This window comes from Phyllopteryx taeniolatus, chromosome 4 (genome assembly GCF_024500385.1).
Source record: "Phyllopteryx taeniolatus isolate TA_2022b chromosome 4, UOR_Ptae_1.2, whole genome shotgun sequence".
Lineage (NCBI taxonomy): Eukaryota > Metazoa > Chordata > Actinopteri > Syngnathiformes > Syngnathidae > Phyllopteryx > Phyllopteryx taeniolatus.
The window spans coordinates 24,085,177-24,106,722 of NC_084505.1; the positions used below are offsets into that span (position 1 = coordinate 24,085,177).

The 21,546-nt window shown below is 40.5% G+C and overlaps 2 protein-coding genes across 4 annotated transcripts; one reads left to right on the forward strand and one right to left on the reverse strand.

Annotated features, from left to right (window-relative positions):
- Positions 1-141: 141 nt before the first annotated feature.
- Positions 142-14,802, reverse strand: LOC133476862 (tetratricopeptide repeat protein 39B-like). 3 transcript variants are annotated; one of them, XM_061770801.1, is made up of 19 exons: positions 14,717-14,802; positions 11,649-11,707; positions 11,486-11,514; positions 8,510-8,614; positions 8,295-8,426; positions 8,116-8,192; positions 6,056-6,185; positions 5,869-5,971; positions 5,718-5,783; positions 5,091-5,199; positions 4,932-4,999; positions 4,260-4,319; positions 4,024-4,185; positions 3,029-3,120; positions 2,820-2,940; positions 2,627-2,738; positions 2,431-2,548; positions 1,520-1,636; positions 142-1,447 (listed from the first exon to the last, which is right to left on the reverse strand). In XM_061770801.1, exons 2-19 carry the CDS (start codon positions 11,676-11,678, stop codon positions 1,333-1,335), a joined length of 1,746 nt encoding a protein of 581 aa, XP_061626785.1. In that variant the 5' UTR covers positions 11,679-11,707; positions 14,717-14,802; the 3' UTR covers positions 142-1,332. The 3 variants fall into 3 exon arrangements, with proteins under 3 accessions (XP_061626785.1, XP_061626783.1, XP_061626786.1); XM_061770799.1 differs by lacking the exon at positions 14,717-14,802 and having other exon boundaries at positions 11,649-11,780; XM_061770802.1 differs by lacking the exons at positions 4,260-4,319; positions 14,717-14,802 and having other exon boundaries at positions 11,649-11,779.
- Positions 14,748-21,496, forward strand: snapc3 (small nuclear RNA activating complex, polypeptide 3). The gene is made up of 9 exons (XM_061770806.1): positions 14,748-15,024; positions 15,519-15,602; positions 15,684-15,762; positions 15,846-15,950; positions 16,187-16,336; positions 16,418-16,500; positions 17,226-17,384; positions 19,538-19,645; positions 21,220-21,496. Exons 1-9 carry the CDS (start codon positions 14,792-14,794, stop codon positions 21,365-21,367), a joined length of 1,149 nt encoding a protein of 382 aa, XP_061626790.1. The 5' UTR covers positions 14,748-14,791; the 3' UTR covers positions 21,368-21,496.
- Positions 21,497-21,546: the final 50 nt, after the last annotated feature.

Consider the following 21,546-nt stretch of genomic DNA (forward strand, 5'->3'; position numbering starts at 1 on the left):
AGGTGACCTACGTAATTTTGTTTTGTTTCGTTTGTTTTTTTGTTCGCTTGTTTGTTTGTTTGAGCGATCATCTGGTGTGCTGACGGAAATTCTCAAATATCACACAATTGGTCCAGAAATCCATTAACTTATTTCTGCGAGAGATTATTATTTTTTATTATTATTTAGTACGTGTCTTTGGTATGTATTTATACAGTAAAATCTAATTTCCCACATGGAGTGAATGAAGTATCGATCTATCCATCCATCCGTCCATCCATTCATTACAAATAACCTATCATTGATGTATCTATGCCAGCAACTTACTGTAACAGACAGAGCAGTTAAATTCTCTTCCACTAGATTGCAGAAAGCACAATTAACCTGTGTATGCTCCTGTTGTCATTCATACAATATATACAGTATGTAGTCTTTGGGACATTTTTGTTTGGTGGTTTCGGTGCCGTAAGATTTTTCTTGTGTAAAAAAATGTGCCTTAGCTCAATAAAGGTTGGGAAACACTGATCTTCACACCAGGAAAGAAGACAGAATCTAAATTATGAAATAATACATCATTTCAAAGATGCTATGCTGATTTTATTTCCTCAAATAGTGCCCCAAACCCTTAATAAACACTTCCACTTGAACAAATAAACACCAACCTCAAACAGACGGGTCCCGTTTCCCATTAGGAGAGAAAACAGGTGCTAACTGGTGAAAAATAATAATCTCATTTCAGGGATTGTATTTTTCCCTACATGTCAGTCTTTAAGAGCTTACTAATGCCCAGCACAATTTGAACTCTGTTGCTAACCAAAACAGCAGCACAAACTACAGTATCCACACACACACACACACATTACTTTCGCTTCTTCGCTTTCCTCGCTGGGGGAGAAAACGAGTGGTAACTGATATAAAAATTATCTCATTTCAGAGATAACGTTAAAGATTTAACGGCTGAGCCTATTTTGTACTTGGTTGCTAACCAAAACAGCAGCACCTACAGAAGACGGTAAACAACCACTCTGTTGTAAAGAAGTCTCCTGTGAAGAATCAAGGATGATCTGGTTGAACTTTAAAGATGTTTAATATAATTCCGAAAATGTGTGCATTGGACTAAGGACACTATATGAGGAAATACAACACTTCAGCACAAAAATGTAGTGACAATATGACAAATAAAAAGGGGATTTAAAAAAGTTGTGGTGTAAATACAATATTGCAGAAGCCTCAGTGTGACGCATTTACAGTACAACGTTGCGTAATAAGATGCCGTCGAGGGCCGATCGGAGTCATGAGGCAGCGTGGAGGAGTATGACGATCCAATAATAGAAAATGCAGTCACGGGAGCGTTCACGCCGGCGTACGCGAAGGCGGCATCTTGGCCGACGAGGAGCCCATGCTGTTGAGCACGGCGTGGATGCGGAAGTGTAGCCGCGACTCCATGCTGTAGTCTTTGTAGTCCATCCTGCAAGCCGCAATGGCTTCTTTCAGCAAACGTTCAAAAAAAGAAACATTTGTGCTTTTAGTAGATACTTACTTGGCGCTTTCCATTACAAAGATGGCCTTTTCGATGTCGCCCCTCTGCTTGTGCAGCAGGCCCATTTCGTACATGGTGAACGGCACCAGGTAGTTGTCGTGCGTCAGGTCGCTTTCGCTGCGACAAAACAGCAATTCGACACCGGAATGAGCACTGGAGTGATTGACTTTCAGTTTTAGGAGAAAATACAAGAGCAGAATCGTGCACCCAAAAATCATCCCAGGTATCAGGTTCATATAGTATGATGTAAAATAGATGGACTACATTGATGTGACTGGAAGGGCTTGACATGTCGTGACAAGCTGTCAAATTTCACTTACAGCAATAAAACTTAACATTGGACATTTTGGGGCATTTTTTTCTTCTTTTTCCAGCTTTATTATTACTTTTACATAAGAAGTTGTGGAGGGGTGCGAGAAGGATTTGGTTGATATGCTGTGAAAAGTCTGTGACATATTTCCCAGGAATTGATTACAACTTAACATTGGAGAATTATAATACGTATGTATGTATCATATTATAATTATTATTATCACTACACATGAAGTTGTTTGCTAATGTCCCACGTAAGGTCTGTTGATGTTACCCTAAATGCAACTAAATGGGTTCAATATGTGGTCAAATTTCATGTAAATTAAGAAATCAGTAAAGCGTACACATTAGGCATTTAGTTGTTATTAGTATTATCACATATTAAGTTTGTGTGATAACGGTCCTTATTATGGTTACATGTTGAGTTGTGTGTCAATGACTTAGTGTATGTAAGAGCCTGTGTGATTCTCCTCCATGTTTGGACTAGATGGGTCTGACGTGGTGCCAAGCGGTCCAATTTCCCTTTCTCTCTTGTCTTCTTTCTGGCATCAAGCAAAACTGTTCAGGCCTATTTACTGTCGGCTTATGGGGGAAGTCACCTGGATAAGACTCGGTTGAAACAGACCTCCGCCTGGTCGAGCTGCCCCAACTGCCTCAGACACAAGCCCTTGAGCAGCTGAACTACACACTGGTCATCCAGGTGGTAGTCGGACATGCCTGTTTAACATTGCCAACACAGTGTTATAGTTGCGGAAAAGAGCCTTTTATTCACTACCATCGAGTCTTTCTCCTCACTTGAATTATACTTGAGCTCCTCCTCTGTTTTCTCCAACGTAGCCAGGATTTTTTCCGTCAAGTCGGCTCTTTTGCCTACGATGGTGAAGCCGTTCCACACGTACATCATCTCCTGCGGGGCAACAAAACGACAATTGTCTCAATGTCACCTCTAAATATTACCTTCAACGAATCACGTGGAGCAGTCAACCACCAGGGCTGGGACGACCAGTTTGACGGGCTCGGAGGAGGCGTAGCGCTCAGCCTTCTTGGCCGCAAACTTCTCCGTGGGGATGGACTTTCCGGCCATCCTCAACCTCAGACCGTCCACCTCCCTGCAAATCACACTACTGTCACTCCCCGTACGTCAAGGTGCAAAACGCTGTCATCTCCTCTTTTTTTTTTTTTTTTTTTTTTGCGTACCTGTATAAGTCCACCACGTTTTCACCAAGTTTCTTGACTTCCTCCTCGGGGAGCATGCTCAGTATGGAAGCCTTCTGGAACACATAGATGGCCTGCAAGCACAGTTGCGGCGTATGTATGAGAAGTGAGGGATTGATTCAATGTCGAGTCTTCAAAGAACTTCAATGTTTCATATAAACGTAAAAAGAAAATTTCCAGTCTTCGGTGAACCTACCGTGATTTCATAAACAGAGACAATTCTCAATGAACAACAAAGTTTTGTAAACATCAAAGAATTGACATTCTTCAATGAAACCAACAAAAGCATTCATTCGTTTTTGGAAATGTCAGATAATTAAGCAGTCTGCAATCCTGTTTAACAAACACCAAAGACCAGTATTTTATGCACATAGCATTCATTTTTCATAAACTTACAAGAAAATCTTTGATAATTTTTTTAAACAAAGAAGAATCTCAAATGAATTTGACATGCGTTTTTTAAACATCAATTTGTTTTCAATCCACGCAACATTAATTTGTTTCAAAGTCAAAGACAATTTAGTGCTTGACTAACCATAGTTAGGTTTTTGTTTCTTCAGATTGATTCAGTCTTTCACAAACGTCGTGTACGTTTTTCGGAAACATCAAAGAAAATAAATGAAGACCATTTAGTTATCAATGAACATAACGCCTGTGTTTTCTGAATTGGCTCAGTAAAAGTTGTGAAACACGATTCTGATGGAGATAGGAATAAGCTCAGTTGCGAATAATGAAAATCTGTGAGTTATTGACGCCCCCCACAAAAAGGTTTCTAACTGCCTATAGATGCCACGAGATGACGGCAACCCGCTACTTTTGTCTGAATGAAGCGCCTCAACTAACTTCAACATAGTTCCTTGGCACCAAGATTCCACAAGATGATACCAAAGCAAAACTTGCATTGCCTATTCTGATCACAAAAGCAGCAAACAATAATCCACGAGTCGCAAATACACTTCATTTTTTTCAGTAGTCACCTGTGACCACTTGCTCTCCTTGCAGAGTAGATCAGCGTAATGGTACGCTTCCCGCCACTTCTGTTCAAAGGAGCAGGCCCACATGAGCTCCCAGTAGCACAGGTGGTGAATCTGGCGCCACTCCTGCTGAGCGGCAATGCACGCGTGGAACTTTTCCTGAGCCTACGCAGAGAAACGCAACAATCAACACAAACGAGCGGATCCAAAATGAAGTGAATTTCGTGGAAATCCCTTACAAATGTGATGTTTCCTTTGAGCAAGGCAATTCTTGCAACAAAGAAAAGCATGAGGGCTCCCTGTTGGATAAAAATATACATGAATACATTGGAAAAAAAAAAAACACTGCAATTTTTGTGGTTGTTGTTGCTAATTTCTGTCAATATTAAAGACAATTTAGAGCCTACAACAAATCGAGCTTGCATGTTTTTCGATACACAGTATTAGGGACAATTTGAGTCTTCGATTAACTTAACGAAATGCGTTTTCGCAAACATGAAAGAGCGTTTCGTCTTGTGTCGCCAATGTTTTGGGAAACATCAAAGACAGGCTTGAGTCTTCGAGGACCCTAATATATGTGTTTTTGTAAACCTAACGTACACATTTTGTAATCATCATGGAACATTTAGTCCTCAACACACCTGAGGTAGTTGTTTTTACAAATGTACAAAAATATATTTGGTCTTCAGGACACCTAACATAGGTGTTTTCGCAAACACTGACAAGAATCTACCTTGCGTACATGTTTTCCTCATCATCAATACGATATAGTTTATACTTAATTACAGCAGTCAATGGGGCAATTTTGTTACAAATTTAAAGTTTACAAATTTGTCTTTTTTAACTACAGGATTCCATTCCGTGGCTCATTGGGTTATACTTGATGGTGCACGAGTACTTTAACAACTTACATTTGGGAACCTTTTAGCGTAAGGCTCCAGCAGCGCCTCAGCCTCACTCAGGTCCACGTCGCCGGAACCTTTGGGTACATGAGAGAATGCTTAAAAAAATTAAATAAAAAAAATAATAGCACGTTTGAATTCGGATGTCAAAAGCGAGATGTCCTTTACCCAGAATGACTGAAATGTAGAGGTGAAACATGAGCAGAGTCAATGTGCTGAGAATAGAGCGCAGACTATCGCTGGATGCGCCCGCTCGCAACTCGGACAAACCCATCTCCTGTGGAATAAAAAAAAATATATATACATAGGCACTTAACACACAATAATCTATTTTGTATATCCTGTAAACTAGTCACAAAAAAGCAAGGATACGCGGGTTGAATATTGGCAATACATTTCCTGGTATTTATTTTTTCTTCATCACGCTGTTCACATTTTGACATCATGACACCAGGCAGTGACTAGGAAACGTAACGTTTCATCACAAGGGTGCAAAAGAGATTCAGAGAGACTGGAAGAGGCACAGAAAGGCATAGAAGTGGCCGTCTTTGGAAATGCATTGGCCCATTCAAGGATCACACAGCTTCACTGATCACAGAGAACAGAAAGTTGTGCAAAAACTACTGAAATATTGAACGGTTGGGTGTGTGCATTCAAAGGTTTAGAGAAAGTCAATGTAAGTTCACACGCAAAGGTTTAAGGGCGTTATAGATTCCTATTGAAATTTCACCCTAAAGCCGAATATCCCTAACTTTTTGTGAGTGTCTATCCATACATTGGGCTGAGGGCACCTACCCTGTCCCCTGAGAAACCCAAAAACTCCATCAGTTTGAGGATTCTACTTGGTAGGAGCGACAGCATCTGAAAAAGACACAAGTTCATTGAAATACTGCAAGCTCTAGGTATGTTTTTATGTGAACGGCTATAGGTGTGTGAGTGCTCCCACCAGGTTAAAAGATCCAATGCCCATGCTGACGCCGCCCTTAAAGTGAATATACGTGCTCTTCTTCTCCATTTCTCTATTGCCGTCTACCATGGCCTGACACTCCCTTCACAAACACAACATAGTATTTTAAAAAAATATATTTTCATTCAACCGTCCCAAACATCCCAAACATCTGCATCTCGCCTACTTGAAAATCCGATAGCTGTTTCGGATCCTCATGCCTCCCTTGATGAAACCGATGATGCTCTCGTCGAGCAACGTGAGCGCCGCCTTCTGCAGCAGCACTTCGGCGTAACAGAGCTCGGCGTGCATCTCCTCTGTTGGGTAAACATGACGTGATGTGAGTGAACACAGACGTAAACGCTTGTCTTGTCTATTACGTAGAACAAAAGAAGGGAGAATTACAATGTAAGATGGATGAAACTATAAACTTTTGGTCCAAGTTTTACGTAAAAAATGAAGACAATTTTCCCTTCAATGTAGCTCTTTTCCTAAACATCAAACACAAAGCCTTTAACAAACCCATTGTATGTTAAACAACAAGCACAAAAGACAATTTCGTCTTCAACCAACCAAACGTACCTTTTCGTAAACATCAAACCCAATTTGGAGTTGGATAAAACTAACGTACGTTTTCGTAAACACCAAAGTGAATTCGTCTTCAGTAAACCTAATGTGCACGATTTTATTAGAATCAAAGACAAATTATTTTGAAGTTAAAAGAACCTTATGTACAAGTTTTCTTTATCATAAAACAAACCTAACATATTTAACATGCATTTCCATGAAGATGAAACACAATAAAGTGTAACTGACCTCACGTGGGTTCGTAAACATCAAAGAAAATGTAGTCGTCAGAGAACCTAACGTGCATTTTCATAAACACCAAATACAAATTAGTGTTTAACGAAACTAACATTATGCGTATTTGTAAACACCAAAGATGATTTAGTCTTCCACAAATCTAACTTCCGTTTTTGTAAATGCCAAAGACAATTTATTGCTCAACACAACGAATGTACCAGAATGCAATTTTGTAAACATCAAAGAGAAACTGACACTTCAACATACATTTTCATAAACACACACACAAAAAAAATCTTTGAAAAACCTTTTGTGAACAAAGACAAATTGGAGTTCAATAATGTAACGTGTGTTATTGTTAACACTGAAGATTTAGTCCTCAATGAAAGCAACCCCTGTTTTCGTAAAAACCCAAGACAAATTTGAGTTCAACAAACCAAAAGTATGTGTTTTTGTAACGTCAAAAAGAACTTAACATATGCATTTTCATAAAAACTGAAGATAAATTAGGATTCAGGGAACCTAATGTACATGTTTGCTTAAACATCAAAACAAATTAGATTTTAACATAACCTAAAGAACGTGTTGCGTAAAACATTTCAAATGAACTCTTAAATGTCTAACAAAACCAAAATATGCATTTTTGTAAACACCAGTCAATTTTGAATCTTTAACAAACCTAACGTACATATTTTTGTAAACATCAAAGTCAATTTTGAATCTTTAACAAACCTAACGTACATATTTTTGTAAACATAAAGTCTTCAGCAAAACTAACCTATGAGATTTTGTAAACATCAAAGTGAAATTATAGTTCAAAGAACCTAACGTGTGTCTTCATGAACGTTTGTTTGATTTGAATGAAAATGATCTGCGCTTTTGTAAACATCACAGACAATTTTGCGTTAATGAAACTAACATGTTTTCGTGAACATTAAAGATCATTTAGAGTCTTCAATGAACCTAACGTATGTGTTTTGGCAAACAATGTATATTTGTCTGTTTTCTATTATAATTTTTTTAATTCATAGGCATGTTAATACTGCATTGCTCACCTAGTGCACCTAGTGTCAAACTGGTGGACCGGGGGCCAGATGCGGCCCGCCACAACATTTTATGTGGCCCGTGAGAGTGTGCATCGACTTTGTGTTTCGTGCTAAAACACCAAAATTGCAAATATTGAGATATTGCAAGCATTTTTTGTTACCAACCCCCCTTTTAAAATAAAATTGATTCATACTGTAGTTGAACAAACAGTTTTTACTGGCTTCTGATTTCAAAACTAATTATCCATTAATTTGTGTATATGTAATAATATGAGGCAATCATACATTCGTATGGGTTTGCAGCCATAACGGCCCTCCGAGTGGACTCATAGCTACGATGTGGCCCGCGACAAAAAGGAGTTTGACACCCTTGACCTAGTGGGAAGTGATGTCTCACCTTCTGTTAGGCTTTCAGGTGATTGTCTGTACCACAGATTGGCTAGAGTCTCCATTACTCCCGTTTTTTTCCTAAACCTAAAGTTAAATCAGACAAAAACATATTTAATGGTGTATACGAAGTGAGTAATTCTGGTATTTGTAACGGCACTGTGGTTCCGACTAACGAACGGCCCGCACCTCTGGCACGTCAGCAGGGCGTCGCTCAGTGACTCCATAGCAGCGTTCACGTCCTTCGGATCAAAAGTCATGGCCGCCTGCATCACGAGAATGCTGCTGTAGCCCGTCGCGTGGTACATGCTCTGGCTCTTCCTGAAGTCAAGGCAAATACATCTTGTATCATATCTTGTACTGTACATCATGTTAAAGTGTGCAGACTGGGAAGTGGGACTTACCAGGCTTCTAAAAGAGCTAAGGCATCTGTGAACCTGTTGTTCAGAAAGAGATCAAGGGCGTCCGAGCATTCCTTCAACGCAGTCTCTAAATCCACCGGTGGAGCTCTGGAGGGAATAATAACAAAAAAACAGTCTGTATACAATCCCCTCCAAAAATATCGGAACAATGAAGTCCATTTGTTTCTATTTTGTTGTGGACTGGAAACAATATCCAGCCACTGCTGGTCCCAGGCACAGATAAACAAAGGGGTGAGTTGAACCAGGAAGGGCATCCCGGTGTGAAAACTATGTCAAACAAATCATGCGAGGAACTCACTGTGAAGACCCCTAATGGGACAAGCCGAAAGTCACAACAACAACAACCTTTTGTTTCAATCAACCCCATGATTTATGTGGAACGTGACTGACCGGTGAGTTTTGTTGCCAAAGTGTGTTCTGTTACATGATCAAAAAATAAACAAACCCATTTCATCGATTTGTTGTGTGCCTGTGAGGACTACGTTTATACTAATTTGTGGTGTAACCAACATAAAACCAGAGAGCCGGGTGAAAAACAAGTAATTGTAAAGCTGAGAGAAACTGGAAACTCAATCAGAGCCACCGCACAAACGTTGGTCATAAAAACCTATTTGAAGGTTCGGGCTTGGCGAAAGAAAGGCTCTGCTTGTGATCCCAAGCACACAAACTCGTCACGGCTCAAGCTCGCTTGGCTTCTTCTTGGACGGGCTCACTAATCTTTATCGATGATGATGTCGGCAGCAAAACGAGGATCGTAATGCAGCATTTGAAAGAATAATGCAACCAAAGTGATTTGGAGAGCATTCACCATGCAACAGCATAATTAAAGTATACTGCCAAAGCAACGGCGTTCATCAAGGGCAAGAAGTGAAGGTTTTAGACTGGCCAAGGTCATCTCCAGACTTAAAACTTATACAGTGGCTACGGAAAGTATTACAATTTTCACTCTCTTATATTGCAGCCATTTGCTAAAATAATTCCCCCCCCCCCTCATTAATGTACACACAGCACCCCGTATTGACAGGAAAAAAACGGAATTATTGATATTTTTGCAGATTTATTAAAAAATAATAAATAATTACAAAATAAAAACTGAAATATCAAGTATTCAGATCCTTTGCTGTGACACTCATTTAACTCGGGTGCTGTCCATTTCTTCTGATCATCCTTGAGATGGTTCTACACCATCATTGGAGTCCAGCTGTGTTTGATTATACTGATTGGACTTAATTAGGAAAGCCACACCCCTGTCTATAGAAGACCTTACAGCTCGCAGTGCATGTCAGAGCAAATGAGAATCATGAGGTCAAAGGAACTGCCTGAAGAGCTCAGAGACAGAATTGTGGCAAGGCACAGATCTGGCCAAGGTTACAAAAACGTTTCTGCTGCACTTCAGGTTCCTAAGAGCACATAATCCTGAAATGGAAGACGTTTGGGACGATCGGAACCCTTCTTAGAGCTGGCCGTCCGGCCAAACTGAACAAGTGGGGGAGAAGAGCCTCGGTGAGAGAGGTAATGAAGAACCCAAAGATCACTGTGGCTGAGCTCCAGAGACGCAGTCGGGAGATGGGAGAAAGTTCTAGAAAGTCAATCGTCACTGCAGCCCTCCACCAGTTTATGGCAGAGTGGTCCGACGGAAGTCTCTCCTCAGTGCAAGCCACATGAAAGCCTGCATGGAGTTTGCTAAAAAAACACCTGAAGGACTCAAAGATGGTGAGAAATAAGATTCTCTGGTCTGATGAGACCAAGATAGAAATTGTTGGCCTTGATTCTAAGTGGCATGTGTGGAGAAAACCAGGCACTGCTCATCACCTGTCCAATCCAGTCCCAACAGTGAAGCATGGTGGTGGCAGCATTATGCTGTGGGGGTGTTTTTCAGCTGCAGGGACAGGGAGACTGGTTGCAATCGAATGAATGCGGCCAAGTACAGTGATAGGCTGGACGAAAACATTCTCCAGCGTGCTCAGAACCTCAGACTGGGCCGAAGGTTGTCAAAAACAATGACCCAAAGCACACACCCAAAATACCGAAGGAGTGGCTTCAGAACAACTACGTGACTGTTTTTGAATGGCCCAGCCAGAGCCCGCACTTAAACCCAATTGAGCATCTCTGGAAAGACCTGAAAATGGCTGCCCATCAACGTTCACCATCCAACCTGACAGAACTGGAGAGGATCTGCAAGGTGGAATGGAAGATGATCCCCAAATCCAGGTGTGAAAAACGTGAAAAACATAATTCCCAAAAAGACTCATTAGCTGAAAAGGGTGCTTCTCCGAAATACTTAGCAAAGGGTCTGAATAATTATGGCTGTGTGATATTTCAGTTTTTCTTTTTTAATAAATCTACAAAAATGTCAATTCCGTTTTGATCTGTCAATATGGGCTGCTATGTGTACATTAATGAGGAAAGAAAATGAACTTAAATGATTTTAGCAAATGGCTGCAATATATAAAAAAAGAGTGAACATTTTAAGGGGGTCTGAATACTTTCCCTCCCCACTGTAGATGCATTTCACTCACTCAGGCTGAAACGGAAGCGAATGATCCACCTAAACTTGAGCCAAAATGGATACCACATGACTCACGAAGAGACAATTTTAAAAAAGTTACTAGAGTGCAAAAGTAGTAAAAACATGTAATGGGGTTAAAACAGGGTGACCAAAATTACAAATAGTTTTGCTGGTATATCATTATTATGATATGTGCAGCGGCACACACAAAAAAGTACTAAAAGTCTTGAAGAAAAAAAATTCTTGGGCTAAATGTCATAATTTTTGAATTTTCATGTGTAATATTAAGGATGTGATTCCTAATGCACTTACTGCCCTCTAGTGGGTGATTAGCCTATTACAAATGTTTCGTGTTATAGCACTGCCTGCGTAGTATTGACCAATTAGTGACCCAAAACAATGGCATAAAATGAATAATAATAATTATAATAATAAAAAAGAAAACTTACAATAAATTGTCAGAAGAGAGTTTGTCCACCTAGAAGCAAAAGGATGGAAAAACTCATGTTTTTGTCATAGTAATACACCATAATTTTCATGTTAATGTCAATTTAAAGATGGCTTTTGCACATGTTTAACGTGTTTAAGGAAAATTAGTTTGCAAACACTAACCTGCTTCTGGGAGTAGTCTTCAAACTCCATTTGCAAGAATAAAAAGATTTTCCGTACGCCTGTGAATGAATGGAAAGAAGCTTCTTTGCAACTTTGTTGCAGATCTTCGTTTTGGCAAATAAATGTTCATTAGGGAGTCCCTTCCATGGTATTTATACTGTACTAAGGTTACTACGGCCAGCCCACTCTTACATCTCCTGATATCACACACACACACACAGCACCACTGTGAGTGCAGGCACACAATCCGGCGGTTGTTTCGTCATCTAAAAGGCGACCTATCCAGCCAGACTGTGGTGTTAAATTTGCATTGTGCTCTCTGGATATTTAAAAGGTTGATCAAAATGCTAAAAGAGGAAACTAAAGACTTTGGAACAAGTTTGTTATATACAGCACAATGAGCATTCATGGGGCTAAGGGCCATAGGTTGGCCACCCCTGCACTGTACGACACTGCAATGCCTGGAGATCATTTTCCAACAATATTTTTAGGCCTGTTTTAAAGGTAATGTACAACCCCAATTCCAATGAAGTTGGGACGTTGTGTTAAACATAAAGAAAAACAGAATACAATGACTTGCAAATCATGTTCGACCTATATTTAATTGAATACACTACAAATAAAATATATTTATTTCCAAAAAAGCTGGGACAATGTCATGTTTACCACTGTGTTACGTCACCTTTTCTTTTAACAGCATTCAATAAATGTTTGGGAACTGAGGACACTAATTGTTGAAGCTTTGTAGGTGGAATTCTTTCCCATTCTTGCTTGATGTACAGCTTCAGCTGTTCAACAGTCCGGGGTCTCCGTTGTCGTATTTTACGCCACACATTTTCAATGGGAGACAGGTCTGGACTGCAGGCAGGCCAGTCTAGTACCTGCACTCTTTTACTACGAAGCCACACTGTTGTAGCACGTGCAGAATGTGGTTTGGCATTGTCTTGCTGAAATAAGCAGGGGCGTCCATGAAAAAGACGTTGCTTGGATGGCAGTATATGTTTCTCCAAAACCTGTATGTACCTTTCAGCATTAATGGTGCCTTCACAGATGTGTAAGTTACCCATGCCTTTGGCACTAACACAGCCTCATACCATCACAGATGCTGGCTTTTGAACTTTGCGTCCATAGCAGTCCGGATGCTTCTTTTCCTCTTTGGCCCGGAGGACACGACGTTCACAATTTTCAAAAACAATTTGAAATGTGGACTGGTCGGACCACAGAACACTTTTCCACTTTGCATCTGTCCATCTTAGATGAGCTCAGGCCCAGAGAAGCCAGCGGCGTTTCTGGGTGTTGTTGATAAATGGCTTTTGCTTTGCATAGTAGAGTTTCAAGCTGCACTTACAGGTGTAGCACCGAACTGTATTTACTGACATTGGTTTTCTGAAGTGTTCCTCCTGAGCTCGTGTGGTGATATCCTTTACACATTGATGTCAGTTTTTGATGCAGTGCCGCCTGAGGGATCGAAGGTCACGGACATTCAATGTTGGGTTTTGGCCTTGCCGGTTACATGCGGTGATTTCTCCAGATTCTCTGAACCTTTTGATGATATTATGGACCGTAGATGATGAAATCCCTAAATTCCTTGCAAATGTACATTGAGGAACATTGTCCTTAAACTGTTCGACTATTTTCTCACACACTTGTTCACAAAGAGGTGAACCTCACCCCATCTTCGCTTGTGAATGACTGAGCAATTCAGGGAAGCTCCTTGTATACCCAATCATGGCACCCACCTGTTCCCAATTAGCCTGTTCACCTGTGGGATGTTCCACGCAGGTGTTTGATGAGCATTCCTCAACTTTGTCAGTCTTTTTTGCCACCTGTCCCAGCTTTTTTGGAACGTGTTGCAGCCATACAATTCCAAGTTAATGATTATTTGCTAAAAAGAATAACGTTTGTCAGTTTGAACAGTAAATATCGTGTCTTTGTAGTGTATTCCATTAAATATAGGTTGAACATGATTTGCAAGCCATTGTATTCTGTTTTTATTAATGTTTAACACAACGTCCCAACTTCATTGGAATTGGGGTTGTACTACTCACTAACATGTTTTGTGCCTTTGATTTGCAAGATCCATTTTTAAGCTTTTCTAGCACACTACTTGTATGGTAGTCTTGTTGTGCTACAATACACATTTAAGTTTTGTAATACAGGAAATTGTTTTATGTACAAGTTGTATCTGTTTCATTGTATTGCCTTTTTTTTTTTTTAATTCCTATTTCACAATATGTTAAAGATACATTGAGGAAGACAGACAACCATAAATAACTAACAAATACAAGGATGAATAAGAAAAAAAAAGAAAACAAATGTCACGAGCAAAAATCTAATTAAATGACATTGAGGACAGAGATTGAAATGGAAGCACATAATGTTTTGATAGCTTTTTTGTTTTGTTTTTTAGCAGCAGATATTGTACACTTTTAGTTCTTTCATAAAGACACAAAGAATAGGCTTTACCTGGGCAAATTTGCATTTGGGAATATAAGAATTTTTCAACAAATTCAATGAGATTAGTGAGATTAATTAATGAGGCGTATTTCTCTTACTCTCAAGTGAGGTCAGTTATGTGATATTTTGTAAAAAAAAAACAAAAAAAAAACATTGCAAGCAAACACATAACATTGCATTATTAGAGATGATTAATTCAAAAACAAGATATTACAAAAAATAATAAAAATACAAATTTAAGGCAATGACTTTCCACCGTGCTCAAATGCTACTACAGTGCCTAAAATCTCATGTGCAGTCTATTTTCTTGTAAAGGTCCGAATTCCTGTTCGTAGCTTGCATATTCTACTCTGGATATCGGAATTTTATCGGCAAATATTATTATTTTTGCCTGATTTGAGATGAGAAGGTGAAAAAAAATGAAAGAACATAAAAGGTAAACACCGTTTTCCACTGTTTTACCCACAATCCTTTGCGCGGGGCATTTTCTGGTTAAAAATGAAACCAGACTCCTGTCAACTTTGTCATACAACGACGAATCCAACCAGACCGATTATATTGTTTCCAACATTACCAACCACACCTGCAACATGATTAAGAACAATACTTACATTTGCTATTGAGGCTTTGCGGTGCCCGTACTACATTACCCACAATCCCCAGCGAGCGGCAGTTCCTTCCTAAACATGGCGGCTTCAACTCCGACGTCGGACAACAGTCCAAACATCCCCGAATACGAATACGGCAACGCGAATTCCACAACGTTTCACATAGACTCGTTGAGGAAGGAGTGGCTGAGTAGACTCAAGCCGTCCGACTACTCCCACCGGGCCGACGACGAAGACGCGTTTCACGCCAACTTTGCTCACGAGATGGGAGTCAGCGTGGACATGATGCGGGCGCTGAAAGAAGTCTGCAGGTAACTTGTAGCACACCTGAGGCGGTCTGGAAGTGGACACGGCTAACCCTTCACATCGGCTGAATGTGAGGAAATTGATGCCCGTCGCACCTGCTAAATTCGGAAAGTAGACACAGCCGCTATTACACACGATGTAGTCAGGTAGAGAAGAAATGGAAAACCTACATCTGTCCTGCTGTGCTCAGGTAGTAGACGTCACCTTTCACACTGGTGTACGTAATCATAAAAAAAAAAAAAAGAATACAGCCCCTATTAGACTATTAGATTGTTGACGTCAGGAATATAAGCATCATTTAGAAATAACCTGGGGTTGTCTGGAAATAGACACCACCTCCATTAGAAATAAGGTCCATCGCACCTGGTGGTGTTGTCAGGGAATAGTCATATCCCATAAGCAGGCCACTGCTCTTTGACGTTTGATACAAACAGAAAGCAGGCATAAGCCCTATTTCCTTGTCATCTTGTTTTATCTTTCTATTTTATCTTTCGAATAGCACCGAGGCGCTTCGTTGCCATCCCGAGGACCAGCAGCCTGACCCAGAAGTCGTACCAGAGGACCCCACGTTGAAAACGCTCGTGTACGACTTTTTATTGGCTTTGAACTGGTCTACTCCAGCTTCGAAGACCACGTTGACACCCGCTTGATTTTGTCTCGACAGTGAAAGGAAGAAGAGGCAAGATTACAAATCCTCCCTAAAAATCAGCAAGAACAGACACGACCTCTACGCAGATGAGCAGGCGAGTTGGCGACGACGCCAATGCACGTTTGGGCCTTTCTGAAGGTACCAGCTTTACCGAATTCCCGTTCTGCATTTCCTCAGGAGCGACTGGCCTTCACGATGAAACCCGAGGCCGTGGAAAATCGGGTTCCCGAAGGAGACGTCATTCTGACGATCAATGTCTACTACCCGGCCACTTTCGAAAAGGTGAGTGCCGACCTCGGCATGAACCCTTCAGAGCTTGTTGGACTTTAACAGATGTCGCTTAAGGAAGTAAGTGTTTGCTAAAGTCAAAGATCTCAAATGTTCCTCGTCTTCAACGGATCATATTTAAAGTTCAGAAGATTATCTTCTACAATGTTGTCAAGAAAAGGAAAACTCCAATTCACTTGTACCAGTTGTTGGCTGAGGAATGTTTTCAACGGATCCCCTTCCCGTCGTAGTTCTGCTACGTCCGACCCCACGTGACGCTACTGTTGCTGGGCTCCCAAAGCTTGACGGAGCTGCGGGACGCCATTTGCTGCATCAGCGACTTGCAGGTGTGCGGCGAGTTCAGCGACACGCCGGACGTTGCGCCGGACTTCGTCAGCAAAGTGAGTGCGAATCATCGTTGTCCACCCCGGACCTCCTATGTCGCACGTTTAAAACGCAGAGGTTGTTTTATTGTCTTTCAGGACCACTACAAGTCTGCTTACTTTTTCTTCGAAGGGGTGTTCTATAACGACATGCGCTACCCGGAGTGCTGCGACATCAGCCAGTGAGTTTGAATACGCTTCTTTGTTGTGGACAATAATCCATAACTACTCATTGTTTGGACTTTGGGAACCTGAGACAAACGCAGCCACTCATGAATTAAGATCTCTTGAATAATTGTACAGACAGGTTTCCGACTGAGTTATCGATAAAAGAGCCTGTGGGATCGGAACTGGAAAAACATTAAGGGAGAAATTCTCGGTCAAAGGCTCATTTGTGGTCAAATCGGCCGATTGCATAAAGCCATCGCGGGTACGATCCAGATGGAGATGCCCTAAGGAAGTGTCTGTGTATATTTTACTCCCTTAGAGGAACCGTTTACTAAAATAATCACACGTAAGTAGAGTAGGCCCATGGGGAAAAACATTGCACTTCTTATGTATACACTAAAAAATATACCTACACCTATGTCGGAAGTTGTTTAACGCGATGTAAATTGGGGGAAATAATTACATGATATCTTGCTGCATTTGTTGGTTTGCTCACTGACAAAGAAATTAACAGTTCTATTATGGTCATAAACGGAAAACTAGTCAAAAAGGCATTTAAAAAAAACAAAAACAAAACAGTAAAAGTTATAAAACGTGGTAAATTTGAGTTAAATAAGTATTTGATCCCTGTTGTAGGAATCAATCTCTTACCTTTCAATCTCTATATCACCTCGGGCAAGACTAGATGTCAGGGACTCCATTTTATGACGAACATTGTGTTTTGTAATCGTCGTTGCAGGACCACGATCACATGGGTCAAGGCCAACAACTTCCCCTCGTATTCCCAGGCCAAGATGGAGGACACGAAGCTGGTGGATCTGAAGGTGAAAGTGGGCTTCCCGTACCTCTACTGCCACCAGGGCGACTGCGAGCACATCGTCATCATCACGGACGTCAGGTAAAACGACAGTGAAACCGCTTTTGTCACACCTTGCGTCTGTTAAATGGCCATTGCACTGCCACCTAGGGACAGCATAAGACAAGACAGACGGATACACCGTACGTGGACGTCTGTACAGTATAGACGTCTCAGCTCCTCTCAGAGGATAAAGAATATGACCGAGTGCTGTTATGATACGTAAATGTCTAAATGTGTTGCTGGACTGTTTGTGTTCATATATCAGTTGCTTAAATGGTTATATACGTTTCCCCATTATGTGTTAGCATTAAGCTAGCAGACTTAAGGCTATGTGTTTGTTTTAAATGTGCAATTCTTGTTTTTTTGTTTGTTTTAATTCACTAGTAAACTTCAACTGGGAGTGGCATTAATCAGCTTGAAGCCTCTTTTTTTTTTGGAATTGTTTTGAAGAATTTGTCAAAGTGCTGCTTGTGAGTTGAGTTCACTGCCACCATACAGCGCTCTTATCTCAAGTATGCGTTTGCAAATCAAAGCAAAAAAACTGTCCAAATGACAGCGTATCTCGAAAAAAAGTCGGGTCACGTGTCTCAAGGTACCACTGTATTCCCAAAAACCTGTTTCTATTCAGCGCTCTTCTAGTTGTAATTATTGGCATCAACTTCAAACTATGGCTGGTCACCTCAGTATACTCAGTATATATGTTTGGGGACGATGGTAACATTTCAAAGCAAGTCTTGTTTTTTTTTTTTAATGATGCCATAGGAATGAATGACATCGCCAAGGTTAAAGGTACTTTTACCATCATCAAATAATAGTCTGCAAGCTCTGTCAGAGCAAGAATCCAATTGGTTTTGAATGCTGGGAGATTCCAAAAAGTTGTATTCCGCACGCCACCATTTATCACGATCAACATGAATTGGTACGTTCTAACCTCGGGAGCCAAAACAACATTTGAACAATAACCCTATTGATATTAAAGCTCTAACGTAAGATAACCGAGCTGAAACGTCAAACCAATGCATACCTAAGATGTCATTGAGGTTTTTTTGGGCCTCTCACCCCATCAGTCCCAATTTTCAACACATTCAGGGGACCTACCAAGATTTGTATGCCAAAGCAAGAACCTATTGATTTGAGAGGCTTTCTGACGCAGGAATGGCTATTTGCTTTGGTAAAAGGCTCACTGCTCTGCCGAGTGCAACTATCAACAACACTTCTTCAAATGTTTGATAAGTATTCTGCTTTTTTCAAGGCAAGAACGCTATTGCTTTTGAACAGCACACAATTCGGGGTGGAGGGGCTCATATTTCCGCTCCAGTTTTCAAACCATCATCGCTAGGCGTAAATGACAAGTTGAGCTTGCTCATTTTTTTCCCCCCCCAAGTGACATTGAGACTTCAGCTGTTTCTTCTTTTTGTCTCATTGGTCTGTTCTGCACATTGTCTTAATATACAGGAATATGTTTCTCTTCTTTGTATCCTGAAAATCCTCTTTCCAAAGCCTCTGAGAGAAGTTTATTTTTTTAATTTTTTTTTTTACCCTGAGACCTTTCAGACAAATTCTGTGAGAATTTGCCTTAAAAGAGGTTTCCTAAAAACACTTTAAGACATAGGGAAGATTACCTACGAGTAAATGTCATTGACCGTGGGACTTCATACTTTTTTGGCAAAGAGATCGTAAGAAAATATGTTCACATGCAATCCCTCTACAGTCTACAGTTTGCTCGCTAAGAGCCCAAACTAGATGACGCAAAAATACCCTCCTTGGTGTAGGTCATAAAAATGAGAGATATGGTCCTTTGGCTGTTCACTCCCAAGCATTCAGTCTCCAGCGAGCGAGTCAACCATGACCTTCTTCGGAACCTTGTGTTCAGTGGCGGAAATAAATCGAGTCACACCACCTCGGATGAATGAACTCCACCGTTGTACCTCCGCGAAGCAAATCATCCTGCGGTTGCTCGGCTTTTAAAGACGTGATGCGCTTGGGAACCTCTGTAGTATCGGGTGATATGAAAAGCGGCTTGTTTCACTGCCCTTCACAAGAAACCGCTGTTGCGCCAACAGACAACTCCGTCTTTGATGCGTAAGCGGGAGCTCACTACACGTGAAAGCAGCCTCAACAAGAGGCAAATCGGCTGATGCTTTACACCCTATTAAAAGCTGAATTTGTATTTTTTTTGGGTCCATTTTTAGGCTTACACACAAGGACGACTGCCTGGACCGGAAGTTCTACCCGCTGCTAACACACAAACACCGGGTCTCTACGCAGAAGTGCGCCGTTTGCTACACCTTCATCGCCAGGTGGGCTCTTAAAAATAAATGAATAAATACTCACTCCACACATTTGTCCATTTACACCAGGGGTAGGAAAAATATGGTCCATGGGCCACATGCAGCCCATGCTGTTCTTTTTTTGTAGCCCACTGAACCATTTATATTATGAAGTCCTATAATATTTCTTGCATTAATATAGCCGATTCCCCCCCCCCTAAAATTTGTGTTAAAATGAATGCATCTCATTGAATAATTTTATTGATTAGTTGCGAACACTATAATTGGTTTTTCCTTACATCCATTTTCTTCTTCTCGTAAACAACCAACCGTTCACACTCACATTGACACCTAAGGACAATTTTCAGCCTTCAATTAACCTCAAGCATGTTTTTGGAATGTGGGAGGAACCCAGAGTACCTGGAGGGGGAAAAAAAAAAAACACAAACAGGGTGAGAACATGCAAACTCTGCAGGCCAGATTCAAAGATTTGATTTTGGTGGATGTGCTACCTTCATTAATCACAAGTAATACAATTAAAAAATGAGCAATAATTATGAAAATAAACTTTTGTTGCATTCATTTAATTAAATGTAATTATTTTCCCTTAAATTGGTCAATCAAAATGAATTTATTCATCTCATTAAATCAGTTCTACTATTGTAAATTAAAATAGTCGTGTCTTGCAATTCGAGTGACCTGACTGAGTTTTTAGTTACGAGCCATCATTTGGCCGAATTTATTTATTTTTTTGCTTTGACTTGGCGTAACTGAACTCGCTTCACGATAGGCAGAAGTTTAGAAAATAGTGAAGTTGTTTCAACTCCCATTTGAGGTTTACTGTGACACTAAACATAAAAGAGAATTACATGTTGTGTATTTAAAACAACATATCTTTGCCTGAGGAAAGTCTGCCTCGGTTAATACTAACAAACAATGCGCTAACCCATTGACATGCTAACGGTGAGCACTGATAGTTGCGGTTTAAAAAGCAAGGCATATTTGAATACAAACTGTCGAGCCACACATATTTAGACAGAAAATATAATACTTCGAGGCATATTCTTTATCTTCCACAAAAACGACTATTACATTTTACTGAAGTCTTTCATAGTAGTAGTAGGTCTATTTTTTTCTTGTCTGCATGACTGTACATTGTACAGTATAGTATACTGCCTCGTGGTGGCCAAGGTGGGCTTATCAGGAGGAGCAGCAAAATGAATTGGAGCATTAAATTCTGATGCACAAACTGTTTGTCTACATTCTATTTAATTGTTATTACTTTTTCCTTATTACAATTTTTTTTTGTGGTGGAGGCTGAAACAGAAAATGAGTTTCAAGGGTGAAAGAAGATTTGAGAAGTGTTTTTATGAGCTTGGTAACGGAAATAATTAGTTGTATCTCAAGGTGTGACTAAATAATACAATTTAAAACTAAACAATTATGCATATAGTACATACACATCTAAATTATTCTACTTTTTATCTCCTCTTCAAATGACCTGTCTGTTCATTTAGAAAATGAAACGTGGCTCTTGAGCACAAAAGTTTGCCCACCCCACCCCGATTTACACCCTTGACATCACACGTGCCGTTTATCCCCAGGTGGTGCACCACTGGCGACCAGTTCGCCCCGAGTCACCCATGTCTGTTTTGCGACAAGTGCTTCCGCATGCTGCACTACGATGCTGACGGCAACAAGCTGGGAGACTTTCTGGCCTATCCCTACGTGGACAGCGGCGCTTTCAACTGATGGAGTTTTTCTTCACTCGATGTGCTTATTACTCCATATGTTCATAGTTGTGGCGACAGGCTGACTTCCTGTGTTGTACAGTTTTATTTATATTTCTAAGAGACTCTTAATAAAGTTAAGACTTTGAAAGCTTGTTGACTGTGATTCAGTAGTTCAAAGGAACATAAACAAGTGGGCGT